The sequence below is a fragment of the Manis pentadactyla genome, chromosome 12 (assembly GCF_030020395.1).
Source record: "Manis pentadactyla isolate mManPen7 chromosome 12, mManPen7.hap1, whole genome shotgun sequence".
Lineage (NCBI taxonomy): Eukaryota > Metazoa > Chordata > Mammalia > Pholidota > Manidae > Manis > Manis pentadactyla.
Window position 1 is genome coordinate 42,662,203 of NC_080030.1, and position 17,713 is coordinate 42,679,915.

Consider the following 17,713-nt stretch of genomic DNA (forward strand, 5'->3'; position numbering starts at 1 on the left):
GTACAGCACTGGAGAGTACAATTAATGACTTACAACATCTTACTACTTTGATAGACAGTGACCGTTGATAGTGGCCACAATGGAGGGGTTATAGTCTTGATAATATGGGTGAATGTTGAAACCACTGTGTTCTTTATGTGAAACCATCATAAGACTATATAGCAATGATACTTTTTAAAATTAAGTTACTATGATATACATTCTAATGAAGGTTTCACATGAAAAACAATGTGGTTACTACATTCACCCATATCATCGAGTCCCCCCCATACCCCATTGCAGTCACTGTTCATCAGTGTAGTAAGATAGCAATGATACTTCGATAAAAAAAATATGATCAAGATTCTATAGTCTGCATTTATCTGAGGATGCTATAGGTGGTGGAAAGCTGACCAGTTATGTACACATTTTGCAGGAGGCCATGCTACTGTGCTGCATGGAGTAGTATTTACAATGAAACAATGGCAATGAAAGACTTCACTTTATTACTACATTTACTGATTTGGCAGAAGAAAAACAGAAGACCACAACTAAACATCTAACAAACCACTGGTTTTTGTCTTTTCCACCACCCTTCAAGATGCAGTGTGGGGAACGAATGATAACGGAATGCATCTGTGCATGACTAGAGGCAGAGGAGGAAAAATCTGGTAATATATAGCCCTACTAGCAGACTGTACCCTCTCAGATTCCAGGGTGCTTTTTCTGCCTATATCCATAAAGCAATTATATAGAGAAAAACGGCTGCAAGCAGGAAGACTAGTCTTTAGACAAACATTACATATACTGCAGAGGATAAATAAATTCGGGAATGAGGAAAAGATCTGAGGAAGAAGAACTAAACCAACAGAAGTTCTGATGGCCTGGACACTGGCAAGGGTGGGCTGGTGACAGTATTCTGCCAAGTGGGGATGCCACCAGAAGAGTCCCCTTTTATAGGAAGAAAAGGCAGTCAAAAAGGACAGAGTATTGTTATTCTTGAGGCAAACTTGTCTAGTACATAAATGTATATGTAGGACTGACCTTGGTGTATGTAATTTAGTGTTAAAACCCTGGGAGAAGATCCAATCCGACATTGCCTTGAGCCATGCTGGGGGGATTTGAGTTTAAAGGGAGGAATTGTGTTTAGAATGGAATGGTTCCACTGGGTACAGGAGGATGGATGACAACCTAGCAGGTCAGGAGGGCAGAGCTAAATGGAAAGAAAGAAGATGGTGATTTTATGGGCCTGGCATTCAGTTATCCCCAAATTAAAGAGAAAAATAAGTGTCATTGATTCTTATTTGCGTCTCAGGACTTGCCTCCAAATGCAGAAAGCTCTTACAGTCTGGCATCAGCTATTTCCAGCCATGATGGGGTGGGAAGGGTGGGGACAGGGTCAGAAATAACTGGCTGACTAACAAAAATGAATCATTTGCCATTTACTTGACAGCAAATACAGTGATACATCCTAAAATACCTAGAAAGGCAGAGTGCATGGTGATCTTCTGGGCCGTACCAAGTCTACTACCCCAGAAATTAATAACAGACATCTCCTTCCCTACAGCCAAGGCCCACTTAGCACTGAAGTGCCTCCCACCCAGTAGCCCCAAGACTGGAGGCTGAGCAAAAACCCAGGGGACACCACCGGTACTCAACTCAAGAGCCAGAGAGTCAAAAACTCCACTTCCTAGTTAAATGTTCACTATGTTGGCTCATTTTTAAAATGGGGATGACACCACTTACCTCACAGGAGCTATGAGCTCTTGGTAAAATAGGAAAAAGGATGTACAAGTGCTCCCCAAACTGCTTGGTACTTAACAGGTGCCCAGACCCAACAACCATTAGCAAGTTGACAATCAGTGAGAGAAGGGATTGTATTTTTTACATTTCTGTGTGTACCTGACCCTTCAGATGTATGCATTTGTCAATTCATTCTCTACAGGTTTCTTGAAATCAACAAGGAAACACTGAAAACAGCTGTGTTACAAGCCCTCAGACATGGTCAGAGATAAAGAACTGGCCCCGCCAGGCCCATCTTTCTCCCACATCATCAATGCTTTGTGTGAGAAGAGCACAGGAAGTTACATTAGAGAAAAAGGTCTATTAAATTTATGTATATAAATTATATATATATATATTGTACAGTATAGTATAAAAACATATTAAACTTATATAAAGTTTAAAAAATAAACACAGTGTTAATAAATGTTTATGAAGATGCGAGAATCAGTACTTTGTGCCTAGATTGAGTTGCTCCTGCTTACATAGCTGAAGTCAACCTTCTAAAAACAGAGTTTATAACTTTCTTAAAAATTTTGCTTATTTACAATCCCAGAATACGGTTATTTGCTTTGATTTGCTTTGATCAGACTCAAGGGAAAAATTAATCAGTGTGTTTCTCAATTTCTTATCCAAAGCCGAAATAAGCCAGCTAGCTGATCAGCTCACAGCTGAGGAATCATAAGCTTTGGGGATTTTTCCTTCTTCATGACCATAAAAAGCAACAATCGGGTGACATTTCTCTTTACTCTTATTTGCCAGAGGAAGAATTTGCAATTCCATTCAAGAAGGCTCCGTTTTGACCTAAGCCTGATCTTCGTTCAAGTTCACATACAGTTACAATACCTCCAGTATTCACTGCAGAAGCTGGGAAGGGTTCGAGGAACACAATAATTTACAGCATTTAACTCCACAGTAGTCCAATTGTCTCTGGCCCCAGAAAATGTGGTTAAGGGAAAGTTTGAAGGCATAACGTGTCCTGCTCTAGGATATTCAGCTCTGCGTACAATTAAGTGCCATAGAAATTGAATCTGTAAATGGTTACTAGGTTTGCTGCAGACTGAAAAATAAAAACTAAATCTGATGTGATTATCTGGATTATTTGAACAATGAAATTAACCCAAAGTGTCCTCGTTCCAAAACATTTTAACGATCTTATTACCTCAGTTTTTTACTTCTTTCTCCTTCCCCCACAAAATATATCAGCAAGTCTAAACATCACTTAACAGATATAAAAAATATGAAATATTTCATCTCAGGATAATCTAAGGCATTTCCCAAATAATATACATTGAAAAGCTGAGACAAACTGCATTATTTTCCCACTGTAACCAGAGTAAGAATCTACATGTGGTTAATTTAGAAATTAGATATAAAAAATACCATCATTTTTATATGAATGAAAAGAAAATCCATTCTCCTCACTTCCCTCCCCCCAAAAAAGAGAACACCATTCCTTAGTATCTCAGAATTATTCTCAGTCTCAGACTAGAAATACAAAGTTGTGTTAAGTCCCTGTCTATATCCTAACAGTTGTAAATTTAGATCCCAATTAATTATTGGCTTCACATTGCTTATCACAAGGAATGTAGAAGTCACACCCTAGTATTCAAAATTCTCCACCAGAGCTTTTCAATCTCTACTCTCACTCCCTCTCCTCTAACCCAGCATTTCTCAGTTGTATTTGGGTAAACATGCACACTGTGTGTCCATTCCTTTTGGAGAGGCATAATTTATAATATTTAAACATAGAGAATCTGACAAGCCCTGCCATTTAAAGAGTCTGCAGCCCAGCTTTCCCTGGACTATTTTTCACTCAATATTTCTCCCAACGTGAGGTTCCCTTATTTAATTATTTAAATTTTTTAATTAACTTTTTCAGTATTTTATTATTTTCTTGTCTCCTTCTCTCAAGCTTCTCCATTCCTCCACAATCCACCACAAATTCCATCTCCTCTTTTAGCTCAGGCTGAGATGACAAATTACCACAGGTCAGATCAGGTGGTTTAAAGAAATACTGATTTCCCACAGTTCTGGAGGCTGAAGTCCCTGATCCAGGTGCTGGCCAGCCTTGCTTGTGGTGAGAGCTCTCTTCAGGTTTGGAGGGGACAGGGGGCAGTCCTCTCATGTGATGGGGAGACAGGAAGCAAGCTCTCTGGTCTCTTCTTACAAGGGCACTAATCCTGTAATGAAGACTCCACCCTCAAGACCTAATTACCTACCTCAAGGCCCCATCTCCTAATATTACACAGTGGACATTGCAGTTCCAATGAACTCTTGGGGGACACAAACACTGACTCCACAGCATCCTCCATGCCACCTTTCCTGGTACCCTAGTGTGTACTCTCTTGCCTTCGGGACCTGTCATATTTGTGCCTCTTGTCCTGTACTCAGCTACAATTCAGGGCAAAAAACGGTTTTCCAGGAGCATGTTACGTCCACAATAGACTGGGGGTGTTGTGGTCATATGCAGCTGGAGGGGACTCAGCTGGAACCCTGCAGGGCTTCACACTAGCAGCAAAGACCACTATTCATTCAAAAGGGGCTCTTTAAGTTTCCTTTTCTTGCTAAATATACTTACAGATAGTCCATTATCACTGCCTATTTACTCTTTACATAATTTCTATTCTAAGATCATGCAGTTAAGAAAACAATACTTAGCAATCACATCCGTGATTTTCCTCATCACTAACCTAGAGCCCTAACGAAATTCTATTTTTGGTGTTGGGAGTACAGGCACAGGTGGGGTGTGTCTGTTACTTTCAGTCCAGCCCTCCTGGAACCTAAGAAGTTAATTCAGCCACCTAATTTGCCTCCGAAGACTAAAGCACTCTGGGTAAGGAATAAGCAGAGATCCTAGGGACTGCTTGAGAAATTTTCTCTGACAAATGTAGTAGTTCAAACCATGACCTACTTCCCCAAATACTTAAGCATTCTTTGCATTCCTTCCTGTCCTGGAGGACTGTTTATCAGGCACAGTTCCAGAACTGACTTGAAATCTCTGTCACTGTTGCAATTCTAGATAACACTGTAGGTCCTCTGGGGTCAACCGACACTCCATATAGGACAAAAACCTTAGTGAGTCTTTAATTAGTTCAAAGGAATAACCGATTTACAATTGAATCACAGCAAAACTATTTTCTGTATGGTAAACAAATCTAAGATTGCCATCTTACTGCATTTAAAGTTAACTTAAACTCTTGAGGGTTTTACAAAGAAAGAAAACAGATGTAAAACTAAAGCCAACTGGGGTTTTTTCCCCCATTACTGTCAACTATTTTTTGTTTAAATTTCATACACTAGCTTTTGTTAGGATTAGAAGAAAGATCAAAATCATCAGGTCTGATTTATTAAACTTCAGTGGTGACATTTCCCACTGCTTTTCAATACCTTATTTTTTATAAAATAGAGAACAAAAATTTCCATTTAAGTATTTAGGTTAACACTATAGGAGTCAGAACCCATGTCTAAATATTGGTTGAATGTGTCATTTATGAAATAGTTAAGAAAATTTCATCATAAGGACTGGCTAATTCTCAGCAGTTTCCTGTAAAATACAACCGCCCCCACACACACACCTCATCAGTTTGTACCACAGTACAGTGTATGTCAATTGTAAATTCAAAGTAGACAGACCACATATAAGGTTGAACTTTGCATAGCATTCAATATATTACTGGTATGGAATAAGATCTAGATATCCAAGGGAAGGATAATTTCAAACAGAAGTTTCTTAAGAGGCAACCTACAAGCAGCTTGTGAAAGCTTAGCGTAAAATTATCACTGAGAACTGAAAATGTAAAAAAAATATTAAAAACCATAAAATATGTCAGCAGTCTTGTTTTATGCATCGTAACAATCTGTATTTTATAGAATAGGAAAACTGTCAAGGACGCAGTAAAGCATGTTCTAAATAAGGATGGTCAATATGAGGGAGTATCAATAGAAAATTGATTGTTGTGGCAGACAAAACCCAGAGCCTATAACGGCTCAACTGAGTAAGAAATCATAGGCTTAGACATGAAGAAAAATAGCAAACCATAAATCATCCCCTGAACAACAATAAAAAAAAAAAAAGAGAGAGATTGGACACTGGAGATGGAAAAAATTACACAGAAGAAATGTCTCCTGTGAAAGTAAACATTCTCCAAGCTACCTCGATTCTTTGCCTAGAAATGGAAGGAACAGGTCAACCAGCAGGCACTTGCTTTTAGGTTCTGGCGGGCCCAGGTGTGCTGGGGGTGAAACAGTCACTGTTGTTTGATGAAGCAGTGATCTAATAGCTTTCAGTCCACTAGCAGCTGTTTTATCCAGTCTTCTGTTAATGCTGACCTTTAGTCCCACCTCCTCCTCAGCAAGGCTACCATCAGCTCTTTGGCTGTTAGCATCTCTCACCCTGTGCAACTTGACCTTCCATCATGCCTCCCATGCCCACTGCCCTGTAAGCCACGATGGCCCCCAATGCCCGTGGTCTCTGCTGATGGAGATGGTTAGAGAAGTGGCACAGATCTCATGGATGTGCTCGATCATCACTTATAGAGTCTACGGCAGATCTCTTTTTTAAAGGTCTCAAATTGTTATTATCAAGTGATGTTCTCCCTTCTGAAGATAATCAGCATAAATCACTGTTTGGCCTGGTTGGTCACACAGCAAATAGACAATCGACCCTGTCAACATGAGGGGGATGATCTTGTCTGACTACAAGAGAAACTAAGGTACTCCCTATTCCGAGTCTTAAAACTGCAGTTATTTTTGACTGTCCCCATGGCCAAGCCTATAGCTTGCATTGAATTCCACTGCCCCCCAACCCCCACTAGTATCTGATATATCACCATATCATGAAAACATTTGCCCCACAACCTCCCTCAGGTACCCCTTCCGTCTCCTGTCCCCCCACTGTCCCACAGATGTCCTCTCTGCCTTGTCTGAGATGGTCTGCCAGGAGTCCATCAGCCACTCATGCAGCACTTCTGCATCTTCATTTTGTTTTTTATCAGAAACTTCCATGGGCTTTCTGCTGGCTGTGCAGCTCTGAAGATGACAGGCTGCAGCTCTGTTTACCATTCTCTTTCCACTCTTCCCTTACAAACAGTCAGCTGTGTACTAATGGCCTTTTATCTGCCTGCATCAACACTTTCAAAATGTTCTTTCTAGAGCAGTTCACTGGGCAATTCACTGAGTAGATGTGTACCAACTAATGGCAATCTTCCACTGTCTATCCAGCTTATTTAAATGATTCTCGAGTATTTCCTCTAGAGGGATCCTACTGCCTTACCTAGATTATGAGGTGCTCAAGAACAGTGCTATGTGAAAACCTAAGGGACAGGCAGCAGCAGACTCACAGTCTCCAAGAAGAGACTTCCGGTTACCAAAGGGAAGGGGGTGAGGTAGGTGGGTGGGGAGGGACGGATAAGGGGATTGAAGGGCATTATGATTAACACACATAATGTAGGGGGTCACGGGGAAGGGAGCATAGCACAGAGAAGACAAGTAGTAACTCTATAGCATCTTACTACACTAATGGACAGTGACTGCAGTGGAGTGGGGGGGACTTAATAATATGGGTGAATGTAGGAACCACAATGTTGCTCATGTGAAACCTTTGTAAGATTGTATATCAATGATACCTTAATTTTTAAAAATGACTTATCTAATAAGGGGTTAACATCCAAAAATAAACAAAATAAAAATTCTCTAGTGTTTAAAAAAAATAAAGAATACTATGTGCTCTTAGGTACCTCCCAATGCATCTAGACCAGTACCTTTCACTTAACTGATTATTTTTAATACATCATGTTACATACCAAGGAAGTAAATTAAGTTTAGAAGATAACATCTGCTTCCCACCTTTTTTGTATTTAGATATCTATAGAAACTTACCACAGCCAGAGAGACCAGGGTAATACCTCAGTTGTAGAATATAAAACTATTGTAAGCCTTAGGATTGCTGTTTTAATTGGTTATACAACATACAATATATACAACATAATTTACTATACAAATAAACACAGCAGAAAAAATTTTTAAGTGAAAAGAAATGTGCATAAACACATTTATGCACATATACAAAAACTTGAGTTTTAACAGGAGAGACTATTTAATCAATGATACTGGAACAGGCAGCCTGTATGGAAAACAAATTTAATCTCTCCCTCCAGACATAAAATAATACATTTCTAGTATACTAAGGAGCTAAATATATAAAGGCGAGGAGAACTTTCTAAATCTTCTAAGGGCTGAGCTCTTAGAGCTCTCTGTTCTTCGTGTTCCTCATTTATAGCACAATTCCTGGATCACAGAAGCCTGTAAAGAGCATTAATGGAATTAAGACTGAATGGTAAATACGTAGTGGGGAAAGCCAGAACCCTATTCTGATCGTCAACGACTTGGTTTAAGATTTCTTCACAGATTTCTAGACCAGCCAACTGAGCCCTCAGCTACTGTCCAGTACCCCAAACAGGGGACATTTTAAATACCTAATGAGGAAAGAGGTTTAAGAGGCAATCAGGTGGAAAACGAAAGAGAATATTGATAAGTAGCTTCTCACTCAGAAAGGATAACAAGGTTGGATTCAACGCCTATTTACCCTGAATATTTAGAAAAGCCTGGGCTAGCTAGCAGCATACTTGTCTTCAATACAGTAAAGGAATGACATTACGTGGGAGAAATATTTACCTTTATTTTCTCCCCAAGATGTGTGGAGGGGATAACCTCCTCTGCCAACCACATCTGCATCCTCCCTCCCACCCATACAAGTTCCACCCTCAGTCAGTCTGCACTGTCTGTCACCTCGGCCTCAAACGCCTCTCCCAGGACCTCGGTCAGCTCCACCCTCTGCACCCCTTCCTAAAACAAGGGTGGCCACAGCAGGCGAATCTGAATACTTGATAAACATTAAGGTACAGAACTGCAGACCGTTCCACTGCTTGGGATTCTGCTTAAAGCATTGAGGATGGAGTCTGTGGGTGTCTTCAGAAAGCTCCCAAGTAGGTTCAGAAACCTGGGAAAACTTAATCTCTCAACACTCCCCAAATTTGCAATGTCTGCATGTAATAAACAGTAGATTGGCCAGTGTGTTGTAGTAATCTCCCCTGCTTATTTTGGCTTATCTCATTTACAAATCAAACATAAAACTGACATTTTACTAAAACTGGGATTAAGGTTAGGCAGAATGAAATACAGGGTCCCTTCCACCCCACTTTATCTTAAACATCAGGAGACACTGTAGGGAAGCCAAAAGCCTTTGAACTTGAATGAATACTTGCATTAAGAGAAGACTAACAGGGTCTGACAAAGACTCTAGTTTCCCGGGCTTTGAACACCTCTACGTGTTTCTGGGAAAACACATTTCTTCCAGTTAACAGAGCCAGGCTGTCATTTGTTATGAGAATGAGAACAGCCCAGGGGAAGGCCTTCAGCCTACTGTGTTCCCAGGAGAGGATTTCTGCGCACCCCCATCCCTGATTCCAACATTTCATGGATCAGAAGTATGAAGAAATTTCTGGCAACTAGATGATTCTTAGATTGTCCCCAGAGGAGAAATGTTAAAATTGATAGCTAAAGTAGGTCATTTTCCAAACAAATAAGGACAGTTTACTAATTTGGGAAGGAGAAGGAATAAATACACCAGCAGTTCCTCAGCGACCTTTTTACTCTTAAACTTGCTTTTCCCTGATTTTGACATTTCTGGGGGGAAAAAAGTCTTTAAAAATTAATTAGTAGTAAAGTAAAGCATAGCCTTTTATGCTCTGAAAGCCAGTCCAGTTCGTGATTGGGTGGCACACAGAAGAAAACATATGGCCCATGTCCATGACAAGGTGCTATGTTTCTTAATTAAAAACCCATCAAGGAAGTTGAGGTGCCAACTCAGGAGCAGATTGGCAAAGATTAGTAAATCTGCGATCCACTGAGGAAAAGACATTGGAGAGAAAGTGCTGATCTCCACTTGCTAGGCTGGGGATGAATCTTTGGCAAGTAAATTTGGAAGGGCTATCAAAAAGTTTAATGCATATAAATCCTGATAGGAAAAGATATTCAAAGCCTTAAGAGGCAGAATATATGAGGTACGATCTTATTTGATACAAGGAAAAGATGAGGCTGCCTTTATTTATATACTTGGGCATGCATGAAGTTTTTCTAAGAATATACAAAAAACCACAAACACTGGTTTCAAACTACTGTCAACACTGAGTATTGCAGAGGGGGGAGGAAGAGAAGACTAACTTTTTGCCAGACCCCACAAATTACAGCTCTCAACCATTTAACATTTTTTAGAAAAATAAACAGTAAATGAATCCTCTTAGGAAATGATTTTAAATAAAAGTCATTTTACTAAGAGTGAAGAAATATTTTTTATCTTATAAAGCCTTTATAACTCACAAATGATGTCAGATCTACAGTGAGTTTTCAGGAAATTTATGTATAAGTACACATAAATTCATAGTAAGAAACAAGAAGGTATGTATAACTTAATTACAGATTATTACTGCTTCCCCCCAATCCTTTTTAGGTGCACTGATGAACAGGAAACTGAAGGAAGATGGCAGGTAAGAAACCCTGCCCTTACGTTCTCTGATAAGGTACTAATTTGCAGGAAAAAGTCCCACATCTAAATCACTAAGTCAAATAACTGTAATTACAGATTTTTTCAAGAACTCATTGAAAATAAACTTACACATTTATACAATACAGTGCTTTTCCTTTCCAAATCCAGTTTTCATATATTTCCATTATGTTATTTGAAAATGAAATCTTTTAAACTATTTTTAGACTATACAAGAACTGAGATTTGGGTTCAAGGTCATTTAGTTTTGTTTTCTTCATGAGATAAAAAGGGCTGATACATTTGTTTCAGTACACTAAGAGCTGTGAATTCTAATTTCCCACACTTCATGGATGAATAGAGCACATAGAATTCTAGAGGCCAAGGATAAGCACCATTTAGCTTGATTTCTTTCTTTGGTATTCTATGATACTGAATTTCTTTTAAAGCTGGTGATGAAAAAAAGAAAACTTCATAGTTCCTTTTAAAGCATTTTTCCCCTTTTATTCATTAAGCTTATTCATGTAACCAAACTAGAAAAATCCTTAAAATATCAGTTTAAAGCTATCAAGACACAGATTAATTGACCAACATGAATTCAAAAGGATGTACATTTAAGGCCTGGTTCTCATAGAGAGAAGAATTTCAAGCAGAAAATCTCCAATGATCTCCCATCTACTAACCTAAAAGGCTATAATGGATCAAAGGGAAGGCGCTACAATCCCCACAGGCTATCTCTACCCTAAGACCATCTGCAACCACATCTCCAACTTTTGGGCTGTGCTCTAATCAGAAAGTAGTAAGTACCTCTTATAATCTACAGAAAGTCCATAGGAATACAAGTAGCAATCAACACAATAATACCATCTAGTAACAAACATAATGGTCTCCTAATCATCTTAAATGCTTGTCCTTTTAGTGTAAAACTGGTGACATAATCGCAAATAAGGTCATTTCCTGCTCCATTTCCATTTTGTAAACAAAGAGAGCAAGTGGCAGACAGCATTTGCCCTCGGGCTGGGAGAGGAGTTATGGAGTGCAACTGGCCAACTCCTTTTAAGGCACAAACAGCAAAGACATCCTTAAATCCAATCAGATAATGGATCCCTCTATCTGAGAACATCTTTCCTAGGTCTTGGTGATTCACAGCTTTTAACCAAATGGAACCACAGCCTGAAGGATGAAGAGTCCATACCTCATACCCGCCGGCAGGGGCCTCACACTGTTGCAAACCACCACTGCTTCATTTCCAGCTCCAAGGCATTGATTGAGTGGAAAATACAGAAAGACTAATCTAGAGGATTATGATTATCCAGATTTAGCCTGGAGCTTGGTTTCAGAAATAAAGATTTGCCAGTGGCACACAACTAAATTTGTCAGTAGTCACCCCACCCTGCACTGCCACCTGAATGAAACTCAAACACAATTTTTTTAAAGGACAATTGAGGAATAAATCTGAGGCTTTTTTACCACCTGTGCTCAGGAAGTCTGTTATTCCTGGCCCTGCAGTGGCCAAAATGGCCACATCTCAAAATTAAACCTCGCAAATAACTGTTCGAGCCATTTCCCTCTAGAATTTAAAATAAAAAGATTGTAAAGATTGGAAGATAGGACTCCTTCCATCTTACTGAAGTAAAATACATCCCAGATAAAATCAGGACTTCTGCCTCAGTGCAGGTTAAGTGATAGGCTTGAGTAATCAAGTTTGTTTTTATCTCTATTTGACCTGATAATCCAATTAGTGTGATGTCTTTTGAGGTGTGGGCACTTAGTAACTGATAACTAAAATTAGCAGAAAAGGAAAGTAAACTGGATTGCTACATAAGTGGTATGCATATGATATAAATATCATTTAGATGGAAAAAAATCTGCTAACAGTCTGATTAATGATCAGCATTCTCAGGTGGGGTATTAGTCTAAACCTCGCCATTGTCCACAGATGCAATCAAGAAAGCTCAAGATGTAATTCATAACTAATTCAATGTATGAAGTGGTCTCACTTGGGCCATTTACATTTACACTACATGTGTCTATTTAAGATCAAAAGCAATTCGAAATTACAATGCTAACATGCCTTTCTATTTCTAGAGAAACAGAAATGAAGAATCCCAAATCTGAATTTTTCGCCAAAAGCTTCACTTGTTCTGTTAATAACCAAGCAGACTGGATTTAGTCACTATCTGACACACCATGCAGATCATGAGAAGGTCAAAAGGTTAAATTGTAGTAAAAGTAGTTGGGCCAAGGTATTCCCCAACTTGACAGTTTCCAGTGAAAATCAGGGAACTAGTATCATCCTGCCAGGCAGCCACGACACACGTGGGGGAACACCTGTAATGAGCCAAAATGGATGTGGTCCCTACCCTTACAGAGCATTCAGAACAGCCAGGAGAACACTTACCGGTCATGTCACTAAACCACAAATGCACCAACTACTGGGAAGAAGGGTTCTGGTGGTATGGGAGCCTAAGATGGGACTATTCAGACATCAGGGAGCAGAGTTTAACAGGGCAAAGGAGGAAGGCAAGAGCTGTCTGTGTGCTGAGTCATTCTTAATTAAGGAGTCCTTTTTGAAAGGGCAGCTCTTCAAAACCCGAGTAATAATTTTTTCTAGCTGAAATGAAAAACTACACATTTTCCAAGGTTGCATGTAAGTGTATTGATTCATCTCCAAATTGATAACTGGGCAGTATGCCAGAAAGTTCAATGATATTCCAGACGTCATCTAAGTAAATTTTTAAAGGAGGTCGTTTGGCTCTTTCAAGATAGAAAAGGGAAAAGGCTGAGATTATGGAAGGATACAGAGAAGAGGATGCAAGACACATCTTGAAATGAACAAATACAAGTTTATTAAAAAGAGGTTAAGCCAGAGACGGCTAAGATTCCTCAAGGGAGGAACAACCTAAGACAGGCACAGTCGCAGGGGGGCCATCGGGTGAGAAATTGGGGATCAACAGAGGTGAGGCTTAGAACCTCACCCCCTGTCCCCGTTTTGAGAGAAATCTGCATCCGTGGATGTTTTATTGCCCTTGTCTAGCTTGGATTAACACATAGTCTACAGGCACACACCTGATCATCTACATTTGCTCTCTTACAACACTAAACTATGTTTTCTACCTTTATCTTGTATCTACCTACCACTTCAGCATTTTATTAAAAATAATAATAATAAAGGGAGAAATGTGGGATCCACATACAAATCAAGTATAAAAATCAAACGAATATTCATATTTTTAACTGATTGTTTATAGTTCATAATGCGTGATCAAAACCGAAAGTTTCTGTGATGACTGCCCTTGTACTGTTCACCATGTAAGAACTTATTCACTATGTAAGAATTTGTTCACCATGTAAGAACTTGTTCGTTACGCTTCAGAAGACTGGAGACTGAGGAGAATTAGGCTTGGGGTGGATTAATGATTGTGCATTGAGCATTGACTCCCCTATACAGAATTTTATTGTTGTTAACAACCATTTGATCAATAAATATGAGAGATGCCCTCTCAAAAAAAAAAAAAGAAAGAAAGAGGTTAAAAGCACAGCACTTCAGTGTGAATTATTAAGACCTGAGTGCAGTAAAAGGCAAGGAAAAACATGTCCCGGATTTCAAGCTTTTTTTTTAATTTTTTATGACTGGACTCTAAGTGCTGGTTATGCAGCCATTTTGAAAGTAGTTGGCATCAAAAAGTGATGTACGGCTAAGTATAGACCTCCAGAGGTCTGTCTATCTTGTACATTCCTTAGACTCAACACTTAACCACCTCTTCTAGGGACCACGGGTTTTCCATGTACTTCTAAGTTGAAGACTGAAGGCAAACTAGTTAAGGACAGTCTCTCTCAGCCCAAACTAGACCAGGACAGCTCAAGAGATCACAGCAATGAGGTCACAGTTCTGTAGAATTTACCTAGATTTCCATTTGTTTTTCACACTAAAAACATCTATACATCCCAAGATAACTCTTACTAAAGGACCTCACAATACTCCATATCCTCAAATTCAACACATGGGCTTTTTTTTTAATATTAAATGTGGCTATCCACCATCTTCCTATAAGGGAGGTGGTGATGCCTTGCTGACGAACACACATGCTGGAAAATAGATAAAAAACCCAACGACGGGAACAAGTTGGTCTTGGCAGCTGCAGTGGTCAAGAAAAAATATTTCAGCCTTGAAGACTAAAGACTATAAAATGCAAGATTTCTGGGAGGCTCAGCACTGCCTCCATAGACCAGAGTACTGGGAAGGCTCGCTTCCGCCTCTGACAGCATCCTTGAAGAACTTCTAACTACTCCATAATTTGTTTACCCAACTGAGTCGACAGGCAATGAAAAGGAAGACGCCTTGTCTGGGAGACCTGTCATGCCTTTTGGAAATGTAGCGTCTGCCCAGGTTTCCTTTGACTCCGAGCGAGCTACACCCTCGGAGTGTATCTGCATCACGAAGGCGGTGTCTCTGCTCGAGCCGTAGGCGTAGAACTGGGTACCAAACCAGGTCGCTCCAGGCACAGCTGGTACCACGGTTGCCACGCGGCGGGAAACCACGGGTTGCCGGTTCGCCTGGCTGCAACGCGAGTCATGGCCCAACAGCTGATTTTCCGCATCCGGAAGAAAGGGGGGCCCGGCGACCAGACGCTCGGCTGGGGGGCCAATTCCCCACCCACTGCCCTACGCACCTCTGCGCCTCGGGCTGGGTCGCTCTCACGAAGAGTGCGGCGAAAGGCTCGCTGAGCGGTGGGCAGGGACGGATTTTATTACTGCGGATGGCGCAGTCGCCTCCCCTGACGCCCCGCGGGGAGGATGCAAACCCGCCGCACTCTCACTAGACCCTGAAACGCCTAGAAGGAGGGGTTCGCGCTCCGAGTTTGCAGATGGGCTGGACCGGCCGGGAAGTTCTCGCAGGCGGAAATCGGAGGGTCCCTCGCCCCCACCCCCGCCTCGCGCGTTCCCCGGCAGGTGGCCCGGCGCGCCCCTACCTTGGTCTGGGGGTCCGCGGCGGCGATGGCCGGGTCCCCCGGCGTGCCGGGCGCCGCCTCCGTCGCAGGGCCGCCGGCGATGGGCTGGGGCTCGGCCGGCGTCCCGCTCCCCGCCTCCGGCTGCTCCGGGCTGCGCTGCTCGGTGGAGTTCCCCGCGCCCATGGCTGCTCTGCGCTTCTCCCGCGCCCAGCCGCCGGGTCACGTCTTCCCAAACCGCAGGGACTAGGGGCAGAGCGAGAACCGCGCGCCCGCGAGGTCCCGAGAGCGCCCTCCGCCCCCACGCTGCTCCTCCGAACGCGCCCGGACTGCGAATGAAGGAAACGCGCTCGCGGCAAACTCCTTAAAGAAAAAAAAAAAAAAAAAAAGAGCCACCTCTTTGCCGCCGCCTCCTCCTCCCCCCCCTTGTTTTCTCTCTCGCTCCATCACATGAGCGCAGCCCCGGACACGCCCTGCAGCAGCATCTCCCCCCAGGCTGCTAGGACCGGAGGCCGGGGCGCAGCCCCAGCCGCGAGCCGCGGTCCCGGCCGGCCACCCCCCCCCCCCGATCCCCGGGGCGCCTCCTGTTAAGAACTGGGGGCAAGAGCTGGGAAACGACCCAGGCTTGCAGAAGGTGAAGGGAGAGCGAGAAAGGAGGGCAGAAAGCCCCCCGGGGAGATTGAATTAGCAGGCGTTTACTAAATGATTGTTACCCAAGGTAGGGCTCCTGCGGCAGCTGACTGTGAACTGGCCCAGAAGCGGGCCCAAATCCCCGTTTGCTCTCCTGCAGATTGCGTTTGCCTCTAAGCGTACGTTCCTGCCTCCTTCCCATTAGCAGGAAAAAGGCAAACGCTCCTTGGCTCCTCCGGAGTCTGACCATATTAGGATACCTCACGTGGCGGGAGCAGGGAACCGAGAGGTTAACGCAGTCAGGCCATAGACGTTCCTATCATTCGAACAAGTGATGTCAGCCGGTGTCTTCAGCAACACTAGCTACCCGCCTTCCCTGGGGACTTTGGAAATTGAGACTCCTACTGGAAATGTGCCTGTCCTTTGATGGCCTGATGCTGGACCTTCAGGCCACTTCTCCCTCCCGCCATGCTGAAAACATGATGACATAGATCTGTTAATTTGCAATCAGTATTTTTCCATAGGTAAAGGCTTTAAATAATCAGAGGAGCTTGCTTTTTTTCCCCTTCGTACTCTTGAATATAATACTTGTTATAGGAGTAGAGCAGGCAGTCAATAAATATTCAAGCTAAATTAAAATTTTAACTGAATTGTTTGGCACATAAGCATGAAGGTGGTACGACTGTAAGGAAAATTATTCTGGCTTTAACTGGCAACTAAATGCCTTAGTTTTCAGAAATAATTGGAGTCATTGTTAAAAATGAAGAAACTTTTGGAATATTGACAGATAATAGATAAATATTCCACACCCGGGTTCAGTACGATTTAGTAGAGGATGTAAGCTGTGGTTCAGCACTAGGCTATTTTGTGCCTGATTAATTGCATGTACTAGAGTTGCAGACTTGGGAATTATAGGCTAGTTATCGAGCATAAAATTTTTCTGAATTTATCATTTTTATCAGAAGGAGTACATACAGGCCACTTCCTCTGGAATGTATCCTTTAAGAAGCAGATTTGCAAAACAGCTGTTTTTCAGAATTCTGAAGCAATTTACCTTCTTAGATTTAAATTTTGACTAGTAAATGTTAAGAATACTTATTCTGTACCAGGCACTGTCCAAAGTGCATTGCATGTATAATCACATTTAATCCTTACAATAACCCAGTAACATGGATCTATTACTCTCACTGTGGGGAAAGTAGGCCCAGAGAAATTAAAAATCAGGTGCTCAACTTATGGGAAAAACCATGACTTTTAGGAAAAAGAAATGCGTCCTTAGAATAGATGGAAGATTTGGTTGTGTTGTGACAGTATATGTTTAGGTGTGGCATGGAGACTTCTCATCTTAGGTGGTAAGTCAGCCTTCTCTGGTTGCTCCTCTAGTGGGGGAGATTCATGATAACTGAATTCTTCTGAGTTATTTTGGGAGGCTCTGTTTTTAGGCAGATAAATTTCAGCAACTCATACCCTTTGCTTAAAATAATTTTTATGCTACAGTTGTGTATTGTGGACCCTTTCACCATCTCTGACCCATTATTTTGATGAGCTACTTATTAATGATTTCAGAATAAAAAAATAAAAAACAGCAATAGACTCAAAGACCCTGAGAAGTGACTGCGGGAGGAGTTGGGAGGGTGAGCAAAATAGGTGAAGGGGATGAAGAGGCACAAAATCTCAGTCATAATATAAATTAGTCTTGGAGATGAAAGTACAGCATAGAGAATATAGTCAATAATTCTATAACATCTTTCTATGTTGACAGGTAGTAACTACACTAGTTAGGGTGAACATTTAGTAACATGGAAAAATTATCCAATCATTTTGTCGTATG

The 17,713-nt window shown here is 41.6% G+C and overlaps 1 protein-coding gene across 1 annotated transcript in view; it reads right to left on the reverse strand.

Moving 5' to 3' along the window:
• Positions 1 to 16,360, reverse strand: part of AKAP12 (A-kinase anchoring protein 12) — a 91,511-nt gene extending 75,151 nt beyond the window's left edge. The window contains exons 1-2 of the mRNA XM_036910800.2: positions 15,966 to 16,360; positions 15,277 to 15,615 (exon numbers count right to left, since the gene is read on the reverse strand). Of these exons, the coding sequence (XP_036766695.2) occupies positions 15,277 to 15,438 (162 nt within the window). The 5' untranslated portion in view covers positions 15,439 to 15,615; positions 15,966 to 16,360. The remainder of the gene's footprint in view (positions 1 to 15,276; positions 15,616 to 15,965) is intronic.
• Positions 16,361 to 17,713: the final 1,353 nt, after the last annotated feature.